The 22,813-nt window shown below is 44.6% G+C and overlaps 1 protein-coding gene across 7 annotated transcripts in view; it reads right to left on the bottom strand.

Annotated features, from left to right (window-relative positions):
* Nucleotides 1–22,813, bottom strand: part of NF1 (neurofibromin 1) — a 233,138-nt gene that overhangs the window by 165,521 nt on the left and 44,804 nt on the right. For all 7 annotated transcript variants that reach the window (XR_009759857.1, XR_009759856.1, XM_061605006.1 and 4 more), the window contains exons 14-25: nucleotides 21,331–21,444; nucleotides 19,729–19,808; nucleotides 18,361–18,484; nucleotides 15,997–16,152; nucleotides 12,114–12,360; nucleotides 10,379–10,452; nucleotides 9,346–9,429; nucleotides 7,739–8,179; nucleotides 7,067–7,206; nucleotides 6,393–6,515; nucleotides 3,962–4,045; nucleotides 2,239–2,355 (exon numbers count right to left, since the gene is read on the bottom strand). Coding sequence is in view for 5 of the 7 variants with exons in the window: in XM_061605006.1 (XP_061460990.1) it covers nucleotides 2,239–2,355; nucleotides 3,962–4,045; nucleotides 6,393–6,515; nucleotides 7,067–7,206; nucleotides 7,739–8,179; nucleotides 9,346–9,429; nucleotides 10,379–10,452; nucleotides 12,114–12,360; nucleotides 15,997–16,152; nucleotides 18,361–18,484; nucleotides 19,729–19,808; nucleotides 21,331–21,444 (1,784 nt within the window). In the remaining 2 variants the exon portion in view is untranslated. The remainder of the gene's footprint in view (nucleotides 1–2,238; nucleotides 2,356–3,961; nucleotides 4,046–6,392; nucleotides 6,516–7,066; nucleotides 7,207–7,738; nucleotides 8,180–9,345; nucleotides 9,430–10,378; nucleotides 10,453–12,113; nucleotides 12,361–15,996; nucleotides 16,153–18,360; nucleotides 18,485–19,728; nucleotides 19,809–21,330; nucleotides 21,445–22,813) is intronic.

The raw sequence follows: 22,813 nt of genomic DNA, 5'->3' as shown, positions 1-22,813 counted from the left end.
TAAAGGCTATCATCTCTCTGGGAAACAGTTTTTTAAAAATACAAGGAGCTGATCTCTCCTGGACAAAAGACAAACAAATGTATCCCCCAAAAGATGTCTCTGCAGTATGCCCCACCTGCAGAATCTGCTTCTCTGGGAAGCTCACCTGGCACCTATCCTCATCCCTTTTTGGCACAAGAAGACCTTTATATTTTCCCACAATTTCATCTGTATCTTTTATTTTCTGTTATCTGCTGCTTTATTTTATTGCTGCCCTAGTACATGTTTCATTGGTTATACAGCCAGGAGAGTGGCTGCAGACTATAGTCTGCAGGGATTTTTCACATTCTGCAACGTTAAATTGAAAACACCCCCATGCCATCCTGATGCTTCCCATAAGCTTGTTTCAAAACAAAGCTTTACAAAACTTTTAGACCTTAACTCAGAAAAGCTTCCTTAACAACCTTCTAACTTTTCGTGGTGATACACAAAACAGTCAGAAAGAATAGAGAGTTCAAAGTGTAAAAACAGAGAGAGAGAAAACCAGACCCCTTTTGGACTTTTTTCTGTCAAGAGTTCTCATAATTTGTTGAAATTCATTAAAAATCAGCCATGTTCACAGAGTACCTGTAATCCTATTACTGACCTTGCCCCATACTCTCACCTTCATCTTCTGTAGTTTAAAAGTTAAAAAAATGCCTGGTCAATTTTTAATTAAATTAAGAAATTTTGCACTGAAGTCTATTATAACATCAGGCATGCCCAGTAAGAACCAACTGTCAGTGTTCTAAAAGCCAGACTCACAGCTGCTGGGCTTGCCTGATCAGGGCAGTATAATATCTCAGAGAAGAGGTCAGGCCTGCTGCTCCCCTGGTGCATTCACACTATAGTTGCCAAATTTCCCTGCTTTTTAAAGTTGGATAGAAATATTTGTTGGCTGTAGGTACGTTCTTAAACTGCAAGGTTTTTTGCATAATAGTGAGTTTACTTCTAAGCCACCCTGAAAATATTTTCCATCAAAGAGTAGCATATACATTCTTAAAGTAAATTAGTGTCTGCATTCCCGGGAGCAGCAAAACCATGAAACCCCAGCATCATGTATGGCTGCCCTGTGTGGTGAGCTACGGCTTGAAGCAACTCTTTCAGAAGAGAAGGTTTCCCTGAACAGACCCACCAAAAGGGTGGGGATACAGGGGGTACTCTTGTTCCAGGCCCAGCACTGGCAAGGCGCTAGAACTCCGAGTTTTCATTTTTAAAAAGTCTCTATAAAGTCTTTATAGAATGAGAGATACAAAGCAAAACATACAGGCACCTTTCTAACCAATTACTGAGAAATGAGCCTGCTCCCACCTTTCAATGTTTTTAGCCAATGAGTGAAGCAACAGCTTTGGTAAGTACTGGAGAGAAAAATATAGTCATTCAGACATCGTAGAAGCGCAAAAAACAGCTTCAAATTTAACCAAGAAGTCCCTTCTCCAGGAAGAGAAACTTAATTTGTTTCTAATATGGGAATACAATTGTGGGGAAATATTTCACTATTGACATTGTTTGACTGACATCTTCCTGTGACTGTAATGAGTTTTATTAAACTATTTTAATTTTTAAATTGTTGTAACCCGCCCAGGGACCTTATGGTGAAGGATGGATAATAAACTGAAGAAATAACAATAATTTTTAAGTACACTGATTTATTTTGGGGGGTCCTCAGACCCACTTGCAAAAGAGGATACAAATTTTCATAGGGAAAAAAGAATAAGCAAATATGCACCCTCTTTTGTGAGTGGACTGGAGGGCCCAATCCCCAGACAGCACACTGGACCCAGAAAATCCTGTTGGCACCTCCGTCCACCCACCTAAGCTAGCCACTGGCTCTCCTCGGACTGGGACAATAGAGCTAATTGGCTTGCCTCCCAGATTGACTTCCCAGGCTCTAACCCCTGCTCAGTGGCTACCTGTGATCCTGCATATATCTAAAAGCTTCTCACAAAGCTTGTCAAAAGCAGCACAGACTCTCAAGTACTGTCAAAGCCAGAAATCCAAGGGTCTGATTTAAAGAAAAAGAAACAGAGCCCGTTTGACACCATCTCCTTTCACTGCAGAGAAGCAATTAAATGGATGACCCTGAGAGAGGGATCACTGAGTTATGCTTGTGTAAGCCCTAAGGGCTAGAACCTGCTGCCTGAATGACTTCCACAAGGATGCTATGCCAGCTTTGCCCAAGTGTAACAGAATTCTAGCTGGTTTAGAAAAGGCCTTTACTTAAGGAACAGCTGGGATTTAGCTTCCATCAGTTCAACTCCATCTCCTTCTTCGGGTTGCAGTGGAAGTCCCGCAAGAAGAGAGACCACAGCTTCCATGCTCGCCTGGTCCAAATCTCTGCACAAAACAGCAAAGACAGCATTGTTAAAATGGAAAAGGTGCACCCCTTCACACTGATCCCACCTGCAAGAGGCACTTCTCAGGTTCTATGGCATTCTGGGGGTCCCAGCTGCAAAAGGACTAGAGCTTTGCTCCCCTAAGCCACCACATCTCCGTTGTCTTGTTTGTTTCCTTCTTCCCTGTCCTTGGCCTTGCTACCCACAAACAACTGGCCAGATCTTCCCCATGCAACTTCCCCCTTCTGCATGTCGCCTGACACTGTCCAGACCTGTGGATGTCTTATTTATTTAAATTACTGATATACTGCCCTTTCCATTAGCCGAAGGGCAGTTTACGACAAGGTAAAAAACAAAAACAAATCCAGGATCGTTTTCAACTAAGTCCTGCTCAGAGGAGACCCACTGAAAATATACCTAAATTTGTCATGCCTATTAATTTCAGTGAGTCTACTCTTATGTAGGACAAATTGGATACAACCCATAAAACTCCATAAACACAACACTTTAAAAACAGATCAATAAATCAATGAACTACTACTAATGGCGGCAGCAGCAGTTGGGTCTCCCTTCTTAACGCCCACCGAAAAAGATGGATCTTAGCCATCTAAAATAATGCACAAATGGGGCCAGCCACATCTCAGTAGGGAGGGAGTTCTACTTATGTGCACATGTGTTTTGTGAGAGGGAGATATATAAATATTTTTATTTACTTATTTATAAATAAAATGAGGGGCCACCACTGAAAAGGCCCTTCCCCCCTCCCCCATCACAGGCAAGTCAGCACGAAAGAACTTGGAGCTCCCTACTGGGCTATTTCACTTTGGTTTGTTTGTCGTCTTCTCTGCCAATTTATACAGGCTGCTAGAAACGAGAGGGCTGGGTCCACAACCTATGCTGAGACATCTTCGGCTATACAAACATTCATGGAATTCAACATGCAGGCACTGTGTTCTTAGCCAGCTTTCTTTTTCTTCCACCCACCCACCCACCCAATCTTAGGGTGAGTGGGAAAGAGCAGACTCCTCTGAAGCAGCCAATACTCACCTGCTACTAACAGAACACCTTTAACTCTTCATAGAATCATAGAATAGTAGAGTTGGAAGGGGCCTATAAGGCCATCGAGTCCAACCCCCTGCTCAATGCAGGAATCCAAATCAAAGCATTCCCAACAGATGGCTGTCCAGCTGCCTCTTCAATGCCTCCAGTGTTGGAGAGCCCACTAACTCTCTAGGTAATTGGTTCCATTGTCGTATGGCTCTAACAGTTAGGAGGTTTTTCCTGATGTCCAGTCAAAATCTGGCTTCCTGCAACTTGAGCCCATTATTCCGTGTCCTGCACTCTGGGACGATTGAGAAGTGATCCCGGACCTCCTCTATGTGACAATCTTTCATGTACTTGAAGAGTGCTATCCTATCTCCCCTCAGTCTTCTCTTCTCCAGGCTAAACATGCCCAGTTCTTTCAGTCTCTCCTCACAGGGCTTGGTTTCCAGTCCCCTGATCATCCTTGTTGCCCTCCTCTGAACCTGTTCTTTCACTGTACTGTTTTTGCAAAAGATAAGCACCATTCTTCTGAGGTTTTGAAGTGACATGTTAGCCTCTCTTACCTTGTCAGACATTTCACATCCTCATCTGTTGCCTGGTTGGATGTTCCCATAACCCAATCTGTCAGATATTCCACCATCTTGTTCCTAAAATGTGGTATTACAGAAGATTTGAAAACCAAAGTTGTGCTAAACTAAAGCAGAAACAAGGCAGCGTATTTTTAAAAACACTCAATTTAAATGATACCTTACACCAGGTGTGGGAAACATTTGGCCCTCCAGGGCTAAACTACATCATTCCTGGTTATTGGCCATGTTGGGGTGGATGGGAGTTGGTATTCCAGCAACAACTGGAGGGCCAAGGGCTCCGCACTCCTGCCTGACACCAACCACCACACAAAGCCCAACCTAAAAGCACTGCTTGTTTAGAGGCAAGTGTGCCTGTCATCTTGTCGCTGGCTAAATACCTCAAAATTCTGTCATTAAAAAGGATCCTTTCGCCCTAGTGGTTCTGCTGCTTGCGTTCACTCTCCTCGTGTCTGAGGTCTTGGCCCACTTGCTTTCTCCTCTCCTCCTTTCTTCCCACAGGACTCTCTTCTCTCCTCAGCTCCTTCTCTCCCTCCAACTGGCACCAACTGCCTTGTCCTTCCCAACACTTCACAACCCTCCCTTCCCTTGCCCTCCATTCCACCAGGTCACAGGAGGAGCTGCTGCGTCAACAGTGAAAGAGTAAGGCTTAATAGTGTTTCAAAGAAACTGGAATGGCTACAAGCAACAGCAGCAAAAATATTGTCATGTTGTGGCGACTGAAAGCCAACTTTAAAAAAAATTGATAATAACCATCTTGAGTACAAGATGAACAATCAACTTCTGTGGAATTTTATCAAAGACTCCCTCACCACTGCCAATGTCTGTGCTAGAAATGGGAGGGCTGGGCCCACAACCTATGCCGAGGCATCGTCAAGGAATTCAACATGCAGGCATTGTGTTCTTAGCCAGCTTAATTATTTCCCCTGGCCTAGCACTCCAGGCTGAGCCAGGCAGTTGAATCTAGCCAGCCTTTTAATTTCCCACAATGCCTCTGACTTAGTGTTGCTCTTGGAGCATTCGTGGAAAACATAACGAGCGTCTAGACCAGTGATTCTCAAACAGTGCGCCCAGGCATGCTGGTGTGCCCTAAGAGGTGGCTAGGTGTGCCTCAAATATTATGAAAGTATATTTTAAAAATGAGAAGAAACCCATTTGTATAGGGTAAGTAATAGTTTTCTATAGTTTATTTTTATTCATAGTTTAAAATATATTAATATATTTTTAATTTTGTACACGAAATTTTACAGTGTGCCGCAAACAAAAAAAATTTGAGAACCACTGGTCTAGACTCATCTAGTCAGCACTACCTGCAGCTCTGTCTCACTGTCGGCAGAAAAGCCTGCCAAGATCCAGTGACAGAGACGGGGGACCAACAGAGGACACTTTGCTCACAGGGCCCACTCAGACCTGAAGCCATTCCATTTTAACTGTATATATAAAATAATGTTATGCATAAAAAAAAATTATACTAGATTTAAGGTCAGGCTGCTTGCTGCTGAAAAGAAAATTAATGTATGTCTGTTTATACATTTTTAGAAAGAAATATTTAAATATTTGGTTTTAAAGATATTCCTATATTTAAGAAAAATAGATAGCTATTTTACACGTATTTTTAAAGATATGACAAAATAGAACTGTGATGTTAATGGCTTTGCATTAAGATATCATAAGAATATTGAAAGGTTTATATATTAGGATGTGTTCAATTATATGATATTCTTACTGATACTTGTATTATCATTTAGAGTTTGTATGGCACGTGTAACATCTGTATTATTTAAATAAAAGTATTATACATACACACACACACTCTAGTTGGTGGATAATGGGCTTGTACAGTGTTTCATCATTTCTGTGTTAACAGCATAGATTATTTCTAGCTTCAAATGATCTGTGGCTACACAAAGTTATCCCAAATTAAATCAAATTAAATGCACTTCTCATATTCTGCCATGTTTCTCATCTAGATGTCAGCCCTGTTAGTCTTGGGGAGTTTTCAAGCAGTGCTCAAGATCCTGCTGGTGTGCTGAGAGGTTTTGCTTGTCCAAAAAGCAGGCTGAGAAGTCCTGTAGGTAGCTGTGACCCTTCCCCAATTCCCACTGCTAAGCATGGGGAAAATCAGAGGCTGGGACAAAAACAAAGCACAAGAAGAACAGCCCATGAAACTCACTGCCACAGGATACAGTGATGGCCACTAATTTAAGGGGCAGGTGGGGGGAAAAAGAGAGAAAGGATCAAATAAACGCATGGAGGGAGTGACATATGCCACCCTAAGCTGTTTGGAAGGAAGGACAGGATAAATTGTAATGAATAAATAATAGCCCACCCTAATCAACTATTTCCAAGAAAAGCCCAATGTAAATCTACACAGAGCATTTTTTACTAAGACAACAGCAACCCTCACCTGAATTTCATCTCTTGGCAGAAGGAAAGGTCATCACGCCTCTCCATCATTACCTTCACAAGCTGACAGAGTTTAGTTTTTATCTGAATTGCATGGACCAGATTCCCAAGGACACGCACATATCTGTGAAGAAACAAACCCAAGCATCTAGGTTAAATACCCTTCCAAGGACTGGAACATCCTGTGGACATCTTCAAAGCAATCACGTGCCAAAAGAAACTCAAAACAAACCCCCAGTTTGAGACAGTTTTCTAATAAATACACAGGCCTACCTTAAATGCTGGGAGTAAGCCATCTTACTGTGGCTGTACAAATGAAGGCCACAGAGCACAACAACAACAACAACAACAAGAGTTAAGGCTTACCTAAACTGGTACCTGAACCACGAGATATCCAGATGGGAGATTCAGCCTGGAGGTGTGCCCCTGCAACAGCCCTGGCTGGATCTCTTTCCAAAGAACCAGTACACCAGGGATGAAAACCTGTAGTCCTCCAGATGTTGCTAGACTACAACGCCCACCATCCCCGACAACTGGCCTTGCTGGTTAGCGGCAATGGGAGCAGGTGTCCAACAAACATCTGGAGAGCCACAGAGCCCCATTCATGCAGCAGGCAGGGAACTGGCCTATCACTTGGACCGCTGGGTGGCAACAACTAAGAATGGGCTAACTTGCCTGACAAGATTCAGCATCATGGTCTCAATGCTGGCTTGCCCTAGGTGTTCTGAGCTCCCTTCAGTATGATTATCAAGCAGGTTCTTCATAATCGCAATGGTCTGCTCCACAAACTGGGTGTTGGTGTCATTCAGCAAGACCTGTATAGAAGCAAACTGTTGTAGTTAAGTTTTCTGGCCAGACATACAAACAAGCCATAAAACCTGGACATTTTTTGTAATGGTCTACTGGTCAACTGTTTCCATTTTTGTGTGGCCTTTATTGTACTATATAACTGTTGTAAACTGCTTTGACCTTTGTTATGATATTGTGATATACAAATATTTTTGCAGTTTATTGTTTAAAGGGGAAGGTGGAGTGGTGGGGCGGAAGGCAGGGAGCTCAACAGTAGGCGGAACCAGAGTCAATGACAGGCAGATCCAACTCATTCTAGTTTTGTCTCAATCCTTCTCCCTGTTGACTTCAATAAAGACAACACTGAAATTGAGGAGGAGGAAGCTGGCAGCTAGGGCTGCCCTCTGGACCAGATGTAAGAAGCAGGTGGGCTTGAAGGAATCACGACTGGGTTGGTGGGGCAGTGCCCCATTTGCCCTAGAGGAGCCTCCAATGATACTAAGTATGTAGCCCTTCCCCAAAGGTTGCCCACCCCTGTATTAAAGCACAATCCTTTACCTGCCCTTGAGAGTCAAAGAACTTGCTGATGGTGTTCCTCAGTTTGTTGAAGAGCATGGGATAAAGTGCAGGGCTCAGCTCCAGGCCCATGAGATCCTTAGTGTTCGTCCGTATCTGCAGGCCCACTTTCTCGTGGGTGCAGACCATCAAAGACAATAAGCGATCCATGAACCTGATCACAGGGGTCTCCACGTTGCCGTCTGTCGACAGCATGGATATCATGGAGCCTTTGCGCTCGCTCACGGGGCCCATGGGGGGACTGTAGGTGGCAAACCCTGCGCTGCTGCGATGCTGCAGGCACACCCCACCAAGCGCACATAGGAAGCCGGTCATGTTGATCCATTCTTGCAGAGAATCCGTGTCCGAAAGGTCTATGGAGCCTCCCCCACTGACGTGGGACATTCGCCTCTTGACTATGGTCTTGTGAAGGCTTTCGGCAACCTGGAAAGAGTTGCACACGGGGGATGGGAAGAGACTATAATGATGCAGAATTCAAAACACTCATCTGCATTTGGTTATTCATTCCCAAGAGCACAGTGCTTTCCAGCAATAATTCCAAAACAACCCTAGGACATCAGAAGTCCCATTTTAAAGAAAGGAACTGAAGAAACTGACACAGACTTGCCCAAGCTTTCCAGAGAGCTCACCCCTGAGCAGAAATTAGAACTCTGGTCCAATATGGACGCCACAAGGGCTCCTCATGAGGCTTTGCGATGGCATCCCTTGGGAAGCTTTTTAGTGCCTTTCTGGAGGCAAAGTAAAACTTGTTTTCAGTTTTGTTATCCCTTCAGAAATGGATTTACTTATAGGTGCTTCTGCTGTGCTATTGCAACATTGGTTTTCCTGGTTTTCTTTTTTTAAAGTGCTTCAGGAATTTTATTGGAAAGCAGGTAAAAATAAAATTAAGCAAACTACGCTACTAGGGCTTCCCAAAGCAAACTGCCATCCTCCTTCTCCAAAAGACAGTGCGATGGATGTCACAAGAGGCTCAATGACTGAAGGGGTGGGAACTGGAGACAGTTCTGAAGAAAAATCTAGCCATCTGGCTTTTACAAAGTATCATAAGCCTAGATGACAGCAAACTGTAAAGCAGCAGAAGGCAGGGACCCAGATTCTGGCGGCATGGGCCAGCACAGACAAGGAGACTATTATTGAGCTTGATTCTCCGAAGGACGATACCAGGGGCAGGAAACCCTTTTGGCTCCACAGGCCAAATCTGATAGGGCAGCCGGGCTCCTCACCTATCAATTACCTGACATCACAATGACACCAGGTGACCGGGCACCTAGAAGTCCCAAAAGTGGGACTCCAAAGCACCACACACAGCTGGTCCAGCAGGCTTTGGCTCCATCACCCATGAGCTTTAAGTCTCTTGACTGTGCACTGGCAGCCACGTCTTCTTGACCTGCCCACATCTGACAACACATTTTATTTTATTTATTTGTCTGTTAAATTTATATCCCGCCCTTCCTCTCAGGATGCCATCAGGTGTGGGGCAGGTGAGCATGCTTTGGGGAAACTGGCCTTGCGGGCCAAATTTGAACACCTGGTGGGCCAAACATTCCCCACCCCTACAAGACCTGGAAGGTACTTCTGAAAGGCCTTACCTGGCCATCTTCCATTTTAGTCTTTGGATAGTTGAGGATCAATTTTGTAGCTGCCTCCCATTTTAAATGTGTATCTTCCCAAGCCTATAACACAACAAAAGAAAAAAAAACTTTTCCTACAAATCTTCCAGAAGATACCAGATAGCACCTGGTGAAGACCTTTTTATTTCAGCAGGCATTTTAAGTAAGTTTTCCAATGTTATGGTTAGTTTGAACTCATTTTTTATTTTCACTGGATCTTCTTAACTTTACTGCACACCACTTAGAAACAATGGTGTTAAGTGGTATATAAATAGTTGAAATAAGTAAATTGGTGTTGTGCCTCCCGCTCTCTTCAATCAGCTTACAATTGAAATTAGACAAATTCTTGCCTTTAGGCAGCTACAGAAAACATGTTTTTCAGAGGGCCTTCCCAGAAGAGTGAGTCGGCCATCTGACAATGTGTATTGAATTTGTGTAATTTGATGTTTTTAAATTTCTGCATCTATATGATTTATTTATTTATTTATTACATTTGTCTACCGCCCCATAGCCGAAGCTCTCTGGGCAGTTTACAACAATTAAAAACATTAAAAACAAATATAGAAATATACAAATTTAAAAACATATTTTTAAAAAAACTATTTAAAAACACATGCTAAAATGCCTGGGAGAAGAGGAAAGTCTTGACCTGGCACCGAAAAGATAACAATGTTGGTGCCAGGCGCACCTCATCATAAGATCATTCCATAATTTGGGGCTACCACTGAGAAGCCCTCTCCCCTGTTGCCATCCTCCCAGCTTCCCTCGGAGTAGGCACCCGGAGGAGGCCTTTGATGTTGAGCGTAGTGTACGAGTGGGTTCATGTCGAGAGAGGCGTTCCATCAGGTATTGTGTCTGGAGAGGAGTTCGTGTCAGGAGAGGCGTTCCATCAGGTATTCTCTTTTCTAATATCTTCATTGTATACCACTTGGAAACATTTGTTGGGAAGCGGTCAGGCTTAACACAGTGCTATTCAGGAATACTTTTGTACAAGAAAAACGAAATAATGTACCTCAGTGTTACCTGCCGTCGGATGTTCGATTCGCCTTAGCAATGCCATCACTCTCTTCTGGAGAGCCGCTCTTCCTAAAGCCATGTGGTCAGAAATTCAGTACATTTTCAAGTTTTAAAAAGGTTGCTTTATTAATCATGCGAGTTTGCCCTACCAATGAAGATCCTTAGTCAAAAAAGACTGGCGAGACGTATCTACATTAATGCTTATCTTTTAAACACAAAAATTGCCCTTTACTCTTTGCAGCTGCATTTTTTGGTTCACGGGCTTTAATGCATCATTTTAAAATTATTTGCTTCCGCACAATAAGCCCTGAAAGTGATGCCAATCTTTAAAAAACAAAAAAGAATACCTTTTTTTTTAAAGTCACCGGATGAGCTACAAATTCAAATAATCAAAAGGGCAACATGAAACTTTCAATTCCCTTACATAGGAAGCTGTGCTATTCCGAGACAGGCCATTGGTCCACCCAGTTCAGTACTGACCACACTGACTGGCAGTGGCTTCCCAGGGTATCAGACAACAGTCTTTCCCAGCCCTGTCTAGAATGCCAGGGATTTCACCCAGGACCTTCTACATGCGAAGGAGGCACAGTAATCCTACTAAACTGCCTTATACCAACTCAGACACTTGGTCCATCTAGCTCAGTATTGTCTACACTGACTCGCAGCAGCTTTCCAGGGTTCTAGGCTGGAGTCTCTGAGCTATGGTCTCTTTCTGCAAAGGGAATTTGGGAAGCTGCTTATACCGAGAGTCAGTTCGTTGGTCTACCTAGCTCAGCAGTACCTACACTGGCTGTCAGACGCTCTCCAGGGTTTCAGACTGAGGTCTCTCCCAGCTGGGCCTGGAGATGCTGGGGGGTTCAACTTGGGACCTTCTGCATGCAAAGCAGATGCTCTACCCACAGCGCTAAGGCCCCTTCCCCATACCTCACCAGATTTCATTGAAGTATTTGAGCTATGTATTCGCAGCAGTTTCTACCTGTAAAAAGCACTACTCTTACCAAAGTGATGGTGCCAAATAGATCCAAATTAAGTCACAGTAAGAACCAATGCAAATAGCAGCTACTCCAATTTAATGTAAAAAGAAATAAAAGTATGAAGGATTGTTGTTTATGCCACAGGGGAACAATTATGCACCCCAGGTCCCAGCCTTAGAATGACCTCAGCGTTCATTCCTGTGGCATTCCACAGACGCAATACTTCAACCATGCATTTTGGAGTCAACATACAACCTCTTCAAAATTAACACACTGCATAGATATACAACAAGCTCTTGTGCTGGCTTAAGTGAGAGTTGTCCTTGGGGTTGCTTAGGACCAATACTTTGAATGGGCCCCATTTCATTTCCTCATTCACTTGAATTGGGATTTAAATGACCTCAATGCTAATGTTAGTGAAACCTTCAATGTAAACAAAAACAACACCAAAAAAGAGGAAGGGGTTGAACATCCTGGAGTTATCGCCTCCCTCGTTTTGAGGAGTGGAGTCTGAAGCAGCACAGGTTAGAATGGAAGGCTTTTCATATTTGTAATACTTTTTGAGGTCAGTTGTGACTCCAGCTGCATAGAAGGATTAACAACTTTACTTTAAAGGCAGTTGCTTTTGTTTAATACATTTTAAGGCAAAATTCAGTCCAAACTTAAACGTATACTCCATCCTCCTCTTTTATTGTTTTAAAGTTTACAGCATTTTTGTAACGGAATGATAAAGGGACCTTCTCTCCCACTTCTCACCTGTTGACATCATATTGCTCACAGACGCAAGCTCCATGAAGGTGTTGTAATTGGGCAAGAAGTTGTGAACCGACACCTCGTCTACGCCGCATCTGATATCTGCTTCCTCACAGAGGTGCCGGAAACAAGACATCGCCACAAGCACCGCCTCGGTGTCGGGACTCCAAAGAGACATATACAGGGCCACCTCCAGCTTGGTCTGGGCTTGGCGACATATCGGCGTCCCGCTGCAGCCTGCAGTGCTTTCCTTGGAAGAGAGGAGACTGGCCAAGTTAGTCATCATTACTGCTCTCCGTAAACACATTTGAGAGAACTTCAGGGATATCTGCAGAGCACGAAGGAATCTAGGTCTCTTTCACATGAGATCAGCAGTGGGGAGCCTGCGGCCCTCCAGACGTTGCTGGGTTACAACTCTCGTCGTCCTTGACTATTGGCCATGCTGGCTGGAGCTGATGGCAGCTGGAGTCCAACAACCTCTGGAGAACCACAGGCTCCCCATCCTTGCCGTTAGATATGGGGCAGCCACGCAGGCTGCTGCCACCCTCCCAAATACCTTTGTGCCACAAAGGCCACCGAGCCAAAAAAGGAGGGTCTATTTCTCAGGCTCTATAAGCTGGTTTCTTCAGTGCAGGTTGCAATAATGCACTTCTGCTGCTCTGCTAAGGTGGAAAAGGCAAGAACCCAGGCTTACATGCTCAGCCATTCATCCTCCTGGGATTTGAAAATCTCTTGCATTCAGTAGAACAGAGGAAGTGGCCTCATCCTGAGTCAGGCCACTGGTCCATCTAGCTCAGTACTGTCTGCACTGACTGGCAGCGGCTCTCCAGGGTTTCAGACAGGGGTCTCTCCCAGCCCTACCTGGAGATGCCAGGGATTGAACCTGGGGCATTCTCTATGCTCTACCACTGAACTACAGCCCATCCCCAAGAGACCCTCCCAGGACTGAATACCCACAATGGTCTGGGAAAAGAAAAGTAAGGAAAGGCGGCTCAGCTGATGTCAGATTTAGGAAAGACGCCGTAGCTCAATAGTACAGCATCTGCTTTGCATGCAGAAAGTTCCAGGTTCAATCCAGTTAAAGGTTCAAGCCAGTGTGGCGTAGTGGTTAGAGTATTGGACTAGTACCTGGGAGACCAGGGTTCGAATCCCCACTCAGCCATGAACCTCACTGGGTGACTTTGAGCCAGTCACTGACTCTCAGCCTAACCTACCTCACAGGGATGTTGTGAGGATAAAATGGAGAGGGGGGAGAGCCATGCATGACACCTTGAGCTCCTTGGAGGAAAGGCAGAATACGAACGAAATGAAATGAAATAAATAAATCTCCGGCATCTCCAGGTAGGGCTGGGAAGGTCCCCTACCTGAAAACCTGAGAGCGGCTGCCAGTCAGTGTAGACAATACTGAGCTGGATGGACCAAGGGTCTGACTCAGTGTAAGGCAGCTTCCTAGGTTCCTGTGTTGTTCCTATCTGAATGAGGCGCTGAGCCAAGGACTCAGAGCCAGAAGTCAGAGCTGAGTAGAACAAACACACACACAGCAGAGCCAGAGAAGGTCCCAGTCTAAACAGAAAGCTCTTGATAGCCCTTCGGTCTAGGAGGGTCCAATGGCAGCCTGGGTGAGGACGCTTCACTGCTAGGAAGATGTTCCAAGCTGCAATTTCTGACCGACTTGCCACACAACAGTTTCCATTTCTAGCCCCAGCAGATCCTGAAAGCCAGGCAGAACTTCCAAACACCCCAGTGGCAGAATTAGGGTCAGTAAGGAATGTACTCGCTACAGTAGGGACAGCCTATGCGGTGACCTAGAGATGCTTTGGACTACAACTCCCATCATCTCTGACCATGCTGGCTGAGGCAAAGGGGAGCTGTAGTCAAGACACCTGGATGGCCCCATGTCTTAAATATCCAAGTCCAATAGAGAAGCCAAGACTATTATGATCCATGTATCCAGCAATGATCTGAACACAGGAGGCTGCAGGAGCCAGATGAGGAGCCAGGTTAGTGTTCAGGGCTGATTATTGCACTTGAGGCTACTGGAAAAGAACTCCCAGAGGAACCTCCCAGACCACCAGGGCCTACAGGGCCACAGCCTGGACCCTCATGGACACCTCCTCCTGAGCCTAAAGAACCAAATACCTCCCACCACACATCTCCAGTGCAGCGGCACCAGAAGCGCAGCACAAGGGAGGCTAGGGAATGGAGGAGCAGGGCATGTTTTCAGGCCAGAGGGTTGGCTCTTTCAGGCTCTTTCCTCTTTCAACAAGCCTTTTAAGCTGAGACCTATCCCAGTCTGCATCTGTGTTAGAACTTTTTTAATACATTTTCTTTAATAATATGTTTTTAACCCTTTTTTTAAAAAAAGATGTTTTTAAAGCTTTTTTTAAATGTTTTTAACGTTGTTTTGTTTTAATGTATTTTAAGGTCTTTTTATGAAGTTTATGATGTTTACCTATGTTTTGGTAGGTACCAAAGAGTAGGACTGGAGGAGGAGGTTTCGGACCCTTGACCTGTCACTTGCGGGGTACCACAGGGTTCCATCCTCTCTCCGATGTTGTTTAACATCTATATTAAGCTGCTGGGGGCTATCATCATGAGATTTGGGCTGCAGTGTCATCAGTATGCGGATGACACGCAGCTCTATCTCTCATTTAAATCTTCACCGAGGTTGGCTGTAGAAACCCTGTCCAAGTGCCTGGAGTCGGTGAGTGGCTGGATAGGAAGGAATAAGCTGAAGCTGAACCCTGACAGAACCGAGGTACTGTTTGTGGGAGACAAGGGAAGGTTGGGGGATATAGACCTGGTGCTTAATGGGGTTTGTTTGCCAGGTCCGCAGCCTGGGGATCATCCTTGATTCCCAGCTGTCCATGGAGGCTCAGGTTTTGGCTGTGAGCCGGGCGGCGCTGTATCAACTCCATCTGATACGGAGGCTGCGCCCCTACCTTCCCAACCATCAGCTCCCACCAGTAGTACATGCCCTGGTCACCTCTCGCCTAGACTACTGTAATGCGCTCTACGTGGGGTTACCCTTGAAAACGGTCCAGAAGTTGCAACTGGTACAGAATGCAGCGGCTCGTCTGATCAAAGGCAGCCGCCGGCAGGACCATATCACTCCAGTGTTAATGGAGTTGCACTGGATACCGGTTGCTTACCGAGCCCAATTCAAGGTGTTGGTTTTAACCTTTAAATCCCTATACGGTTTTGGACCAGTCTATCTGAAGGAGCGCCTCCAGCATCGGCAGGGATGCCGCTCAACAAGATCAGCCTCAGAAGACCTTCTCTCAATCCCACCGGTTAAAACAGCTAGGCTGGTGAGGACCAGAGGGAGGGCCTTTTCAATAGTGGCCCCCACCCTATGAAATTCTCCCCCAAATGATCTCCGCCATGCCCCTTCTATGATGAGCTTCCACCGGACTTTGAAGACTTGGCTTTTCCGGCAGGCCTTTGGAATGGGTTAAGTTTTACTGTTGGGTTCTTAAATTTTAACTTTTAATGTTCAATGTATTTTATGTTGTACGTCGCCCAGAGTGGCTGGTCAACCAGCCAGATGGGCGACTAATAAATATAATATAATAATAATAATAATATAATAATAAATAATAAATAAATAAAATGAAGGTGGGAGGAGGTAGTCTAGAGAGAGAGGCATACAAGGCCTCCGTCTGCTCCCAGTCTTTGTGCAGCACATTGCTCACTCGGCTGTCCATGGTCCAAGCAACCTCCAGCCAGCCTTGTCACTTCCTCCGTGGAATCTAGTGTTGAACCAGACCACGACACAGGCGCAAGCTTAGAGCCCAGCGAGAACTAAGCCATAAAACACAGCCAAGAGACAGCAGTACTAATTAGTAGTGCTCTGTATGGCATCACTCACAGTGCTATTACTTACCACGCAGAAGCTCCCCTTGCCTTTTCGGAGTGTAGCTCCTGGGATGCAGCGCATCGTCTCTTCATGGTCAAGAGAAATTTGATTAGCTCCACCACCAGAGACATCACATCCCACCCCATAAAGGAAGGGAAAGGAACAGGAACTCCTATCCGACTGCTACAGAGAGAAAGGGAAGAAAAATAAATAAGAAGTCACCCAACTTTTGTATGAGGAGAAGGAAATCACACACCCGTGCATGCTGGGTTTATTGGGGCTACGTTTATAAAACAAGAAAATAAAAACGCTTTTGGTCCAAAGGGTCTTGCACCTTATAAGCTGAGTGTATAACTGGCACTGGCAGAACTGGCACTGTTACAGATGCTACATTAATATTCATTCTGCAATTGAAAGAAATCAATCTTTTAGCAAGGCAACGCTAACACTTTGGAACTCCCTGCCAATTGACATCAGGCAAGCGCCTTCGCTATACTCTTTCCAGTGCTTGCTAAAAACATTTTTGTTCTGGCAAACCTATCTGCACATGCAGACATCAACACATTTTTCAATCTGGTTTAAGCTTATTGTAGATTTTAATTATTTTTTAATTTTCTTGATTCCTGTTTTAAACTCCATCTTTTATTAATAATTTTAGCGTTCACTTTATTTTTTGGAAACCGCTTCAAGATTCTATTTATAATCAAGCGGTATAAAAATGTTTTTAAATAAAATTTTAAAAACACACGTAAAGTGGACCAGCTCACAACGGAAGAGCCACCATCCTCCAAGATGGATCACTTGCAAAAAGGAAGCTAATACCAAATTCAGAGAGTGGGTACTTTGGTAGACATTGGCTCATTGGCTCACAGACCTTGTTCACACTCCCAAAGCAAATGCTCGTCCTCGTGATTTTTCAGTATTGGCTGCTTTATGTATATGAGTTTATTTGAAGCTCAATTGCCCTCAAATCTTTTGTTGCTGTATTCAAATGTGTCTTTCTCTGTGAAAAACACTAGGCAACTCATTACATTAATAAATAACAAAATTAATTACTAAATCTGAGAATTAAATGTGCAGTTTTGGCTTATGCATATATAACCTATGTAATATGCACAGGCATCTGGCAGACCCAGATACATCCACTTCCCACTGTGCATGGAGCCTCATCAGAATCTGCCTGTCTCACTGCTAATTACTATCCTTACTCCAGTTTCCCAAAGGAGCTCAAGGTGGTCTACATACACCATATTTTAGTCTCACAATCACCCTGTGAGGTAAGGCAGGGTAGGAAGATGGTGATCCAGTGTCATCCAGTGAACTTCATTGCCGAGGGGAGATTTGAACCTGTGCCTTCAGGATACTAATCTGACACTCACTACACCGCAGATGCAGTCAGTTGTGAGCTTATTCCCTCATGTCAGTTGCCAGCTCCGAAGTTAACAGCTTATGCTGGTCAAGCTTGCTGAGGCTGATGGGAGTTGAAGTTCAGCAACGTCTAGAGAGGCACAGGTTCCCCGCACCTTAATAGCTGAACTCTCTTCCCCTGACACAGTCCTGAGCAAGTAAGTCCTATGCAACTGTTGCATCCAATGTGTAAATGCAGGGTTGTAGCCAACTAACTTTTACTCAGAGTAGACCTATTAACATTAATGGATCCAAATTAGTCATGTCCTTTGTTTTCGGTGTGCATACTCTGAGTAGGAGTAGCATTGGCTACAACCCTGGAGATATACAAGCATAACCGGGGAGGGTTAATTACTGAGATTGAAATGCCTCCTATCCTGTTTTAATGTTATTGGTTGCTGCTGTATTGTTTTTACACTGTTTTATATTGTATCATTGTATTTTATTATATTGTGTTTTAACTGCCTTGTACGTCGCCTAGAGTGGCCATCGGCCAGATAGGCGACACAGAAATTAAATTTATTGTTATTATTATTATTATTATAACAGCACCCCTGTTGGATCAGGACCAAAGCCTACCTAGCCCACCAGCCTGTTTCCCACAGAGACAACCAGAGGTGGCTCAGGGAAATTCCCAAGCAGAACAGGAGTGGAACATCCTTTTCTTGCTGTTGTCATGAACAGCCACAAACTCTCAGTGCAGGTAGGCTATGAGCAGTGTGAGCTCATCCGGAGGCGAGATTGTGGGCTTGTAGCAATACACTGAGCAAGAATGGGTGCAAAGGGTTATGCTTTCCTGGCACGTGAGGGCACCTAGTTCACATATCAGAGAAAATTTGGGTGTTACATTTTCACTTCCTTTACTGAGCAGGAATGTTAAGTATGGCCAGAGCTAGTCAAATTTCCTTTCCACCCAAGGTGGAGTGAGCCAGAAGCAGCAAGCCCCATTTGAAAGTTTCTGCGGGCTTAAAGGTGTTCACTTACTTTGTTTTTCAGGAGAAATTTGTTCCTGCAGATCAAAATCTCTCGCAGCCACTTGAGGATTTCTGTGCTGCTGAGAATCTGATTGCTCGTTAGCCTCTTGCATATACAAAACAGCATTTGTGAACTGCAGGGATTAGGAAAATGGCAATCACCGTCCACTTATGAAAATGTTTTCCGTAACTTTGGTAGTAATATTTTTGCAGTAAAGTAGCTCATTACAATAGCTATGATAACAGATGTATAAATATTCCAGCCCTGCAAGGGATCCCCTTCGACTCCTGCCTTCTCCCCACACGAACACCACCTTATCCTTGTGAGAGTTTCCTCCCCAGTGCGCTCCGTAGGACCTACAGAGTTTGTGTCCAAAGTTCTGACCACAACACAGTCCAAGAGATAAATAGTTTGAGAGTATTCAGGGAATTGTCTGAAGGGCATCTTAGGGTCTCTACTGTTGGCAAAGACAGACTGTCATAACTACCAAATCCAACCCTCAACTAGCACATGATTTCAAGGCAGCCCACACAGGGACCTGGAAAAAAATACGTAAAAGGAAAAGGAAAGGATGGCAAATCTCTGGGATGGCAAATCTCCGTGGAATTCTCTTTCCTGGGAACTCCTAGAATCATAGAATAGTCGAGTTGGAATGGGCCTATAAGGCCATCAAGTCCACTCCACATCTGCCCTTTCTTGGCATTATTTCATAGATAAGCAAACACTTTTTCCTGCACTGGGCATTTGGAGATTAGTGGATATTCTCACCAGGGTTATGTAGTGTTAGATTTAAATTTTATTGTTTCTTCTTACTTTGCAGGGATTGTTTTTAATCTGTTTTTTTAAACTGTTGTTAAGAAAATTGCAGGCAGCTTTTCACTGTAAAAGCATTCCACAAATAAAACTAATTTAAGAACAAGCAGTCCACCGCTCTGTCCACTGGATTGAGCCATCTTTCGCCTCTATTCCATTACCCTTTCAGGTAGGGAATCCCAAAACATATGGAATGTCCCATTGTGCTCAATAAAATATACAACTCAGTTCCACCCCAGAGTCAAATGCATCATTTATACGTGTCCTTAAATAATTTCTAACTCTGATTATTTCAGCAAGGGCCTAGCTCAGTGGTAGAACATCTGCTTTGCATGCAGAAGGTCCCAGGCTCAATCCCCAGCATATCCAAGTAGGGCTGGGAGAGAATCCTCATCTGAAAACCCTGGAGAGCTGCTGCCATTCAATGTAGGCGGTATTGAGCTGGATGGATCAATGGTTTGACTCAGCATAAAGCAGCTTCCTATGTCCTACAGTACATTGCCCAGGGAAGGAAGTCGGGACAAAAGCAATTTTGGCCAAGCCCAAGACAGGCAATGTATTTACCTGATCTCCCAGAATGTCTCGATGGGTGCGTCTGGGTTCCACAAGTCAATGCTGTCTAACTGATGAAGCACAAGCAAGGCCTGAATGTACAAAGATGGAGAAACTTCTTAATCAACCATACGTTGAACAAAAGATTTCTGCATACATAGAGAGTAGCTATTCACGGGAATCGAAGTATTAGTGTGCCAAAGAAAGGCTTTTTAAAAAAACATCAAAGCGCTCCTGGGGGAGACATTTATCTGCTTACTGGCCCAGTAGAATAAAACTAGGCATGCTGGTCCCTTGAAAGGAGCAGGATCTACTGACTGGAACCACTGGTTCACAGGTCTTGAGAACATGTAAAAAGGGGCGCTTTATACTCCTACAAAAAGGTACCTCCATGTATGAGGCAACAGATAATCACGTGCAGACTGTTACAGAAAGGTCAGCAGCAATGATCAGCAATGTATCAACTACATATCTCTTAAGATGCTTATAAGTTGGCCCTGACTAATTGGACACTGAAATGTTGAGTCTCAATAAGTAAATAAATACAAGAGCTCCTTCCCTCCCACCCCGGCATCCTATCGGCACTGAATTTTGGCATCACCCCTTCACCCTTCCAAGTGCCAGCCAGTGCAGAAACTGCCACCGTTTGCCATGCAAATGGTGAGGACACCCTGGCCGCAAACAAAAGCAGTTTATGCCCTGGGCACCAACTAATTCTGGAAGGGAGGAGGCACCTGCAGTGATGGTAGCCACAGAGAGGGAGGGAGGGAAGAAAAGAAGGGAATCACCCTTGAGCGCCCGCCCTAGCTCCAGCCTTAGGCACACTTGCTGTTTTTGAGGCAATGGGTCTAAGGGGCTAAAAAAACAAAAATAAAGCATGAGATTCTTCCTGCCTTGCCAAGTCTTGGTCTCATGCACATGAAAGTTTAATCAACTGATCAATCAACTAAGGCTGTAAAACATGGAACCAGGCACAGAGACAGGGAATAAGGAACTATGGAATAAGCAAATTAAAGAGACCCACTCAGATGAGAAACTTAGGAAAAGTGTTACTGCTTTCCCAATCCTACTTTTGCCAATCCCAACATTGTCTAGGCAATGGCTTTTTTTCTATTGTGGGCCATGTTAATTTTCCTCAGCCATATATATTAAAGGACTGGAAAGGAAACTCAGACACACAGACACACACAGAAATTGTATAAATCACATTCCAAGCCATACTTTATTTATCCCCTGCTTCAGAGTACAGGGCCCCCCACTTATATGGCAGGTTCCGTTCCGGACCCCCGCCGTAAAGCGGAAATCGCCGTAAAGCAGAACCCCATTGAGTGTAATGGGGCACATCGCACGAAAATGCCGCAAAAGCAGTTTTAAAACGGGGAATGAAAGCGGAACGCCAGGAAGTGAAGCGCTGGGAAGCGGGGCCCTAGTGTATGCCACTCTTCTTTTAAAAATGCAGCATGCCAGAGTATGAATTCTTGGCTTCAAAATGGGCTTTCACCAGTTTCGGAACAAGAGGCAGAAGTAATAACCGGGAGACTTTGGGGACACATTCAGATCTACAAACAGTACAGTAATAGGACTGCATGCCAATGAAGGCTGCTTGTTCCTTACCTCCATAGCTTCTTGTGCTATTTCAGGCATGCTGGACTGTGGCACCAGCTGGACAAGCCCAGTTATGAGTTCCGCTGTGCTGCCCTGCGTCTCAGGCCCCTGTTTCCTTGGATTCTGTAAACGAACGTGCGGAATAAGCTCTGTGTTTACAAATGTAGATTTTGTGACATTCATATTCCTAATTAATTCCATGCACTTTCCCCCAAAAAATTTTTTTTTGCAGAGAAGCAGGTCTTTGATCCTCCCAGTCACCTCCTGCCTCGCAGATCATCCTTGAAAAAATGCATGTGGCTTCTATAAGATTTCCTCATGTTCTCCACCAGAGGAGTTCACACACCCTTCCACTGCTGGAACCATCTCTTCATTAAAACAGAGCAAGGATGAGGAACCTTCAGCCTGAGGGCCAATCCTGGCTTGCAAGGGGGGGTCTAAGTTAGCCAGCAAGGCCATTTTTGCCAAACCACATCCACTTGTCCATCAGCTGACATAACAGTCACATCAACTGACAGGCGGGACAGGGTTTGATCCTGCTGGGTGCTGCTTCGCCAGCACAAACGAAGACCTCTGCAACCAGCAGGATTGAGCTCTCTGTTCATCAGCTTGTGAGGAGAGGGTTCAAATCCTGCTGGTGTTACTTGCAAGTCAATTTTGACAGTTGGGTAGGATCACCCATGTATTATGCACCTGATGTCATCATGATGTCAGATGATTGAGACAGATGGGTAGCCCTGCCCAAAGTGAGGGGGTGAGGGGGAGATAAAGATCTGGCCCACCAAGCAAAAAAGGTTCCCCACTGCTGAAAGGAGAGCAACAAGCATCAGTTCTCAGAGCAGGAACTACAGGGATATACCAAACCCCGTAGGTTTGTGCAAGTAGAAAAGAATGGCCAGCCACCAACTGCAAAGGGCTCATATAGGACAGATCATGTTCGATGGGTGCTGTTCAAAAGATGACCACTTGCTTCTGCTGGCACCAATGGATGCAAGTGCCAATTTCAACCATCAGCAGGAATCAAAGGTTCAGGGTTCACGAGAAAGCTTGCCATTGGACACCAGCTGTTGGGGGAAACAGTAGGAAGGGGCAACTGACTTCCTGCCCTGCTTGGTAGCTTCCTGGAGGTATCTGGAAAGCCAGTGCGGGGCACAGGATGCTGGCCTAGATTAATGGGCCTGATCCAGCAGGGCTCTTCTTCCTATGTTTCTGGGCTGTCCTATTTCATTGCAGCTGGAAGGTTACTCTACCAAGGGGAAAAACTCTTTGAACCCTAAAAATAGGTTGTTGAGGCAAAAGCTAGACTGAAACCTTCTCCAACTATATTTTAATGGTCTTACTGTATTGCTACTTTCGAGGTCCTTTTAAGGCTAAGAATGTTGTAGGTTTTTTATATATATAAATGCATAAATTCCCAACTATATTAAAGCAACACCTTGATGAGGCCAACCAAAGTATCATAAAACAAAGTGCAAGCTTCCAAGTTCTTCAG

This window comes from Rhineura floridana, chromosome 21, assembly GCF_030035675.1.
Source record: "Rhineura floridana isolate rRhiFlo1 chromosome 21, rRhiFlo1.hap2, whole genome shotgun sequence".
NCBI classification, from domain to species: Eukaryota; Metazoa; Chordata; class Lepidosauria; order Squamata; family Rhineuridae; genus Rhineura; species Rhineura floridana.
The sequence above is the reverse complement of the archived record's forward strand: the minus strand, read 5'-3'. Positions and strand labels throughout refer to the sequence as shown.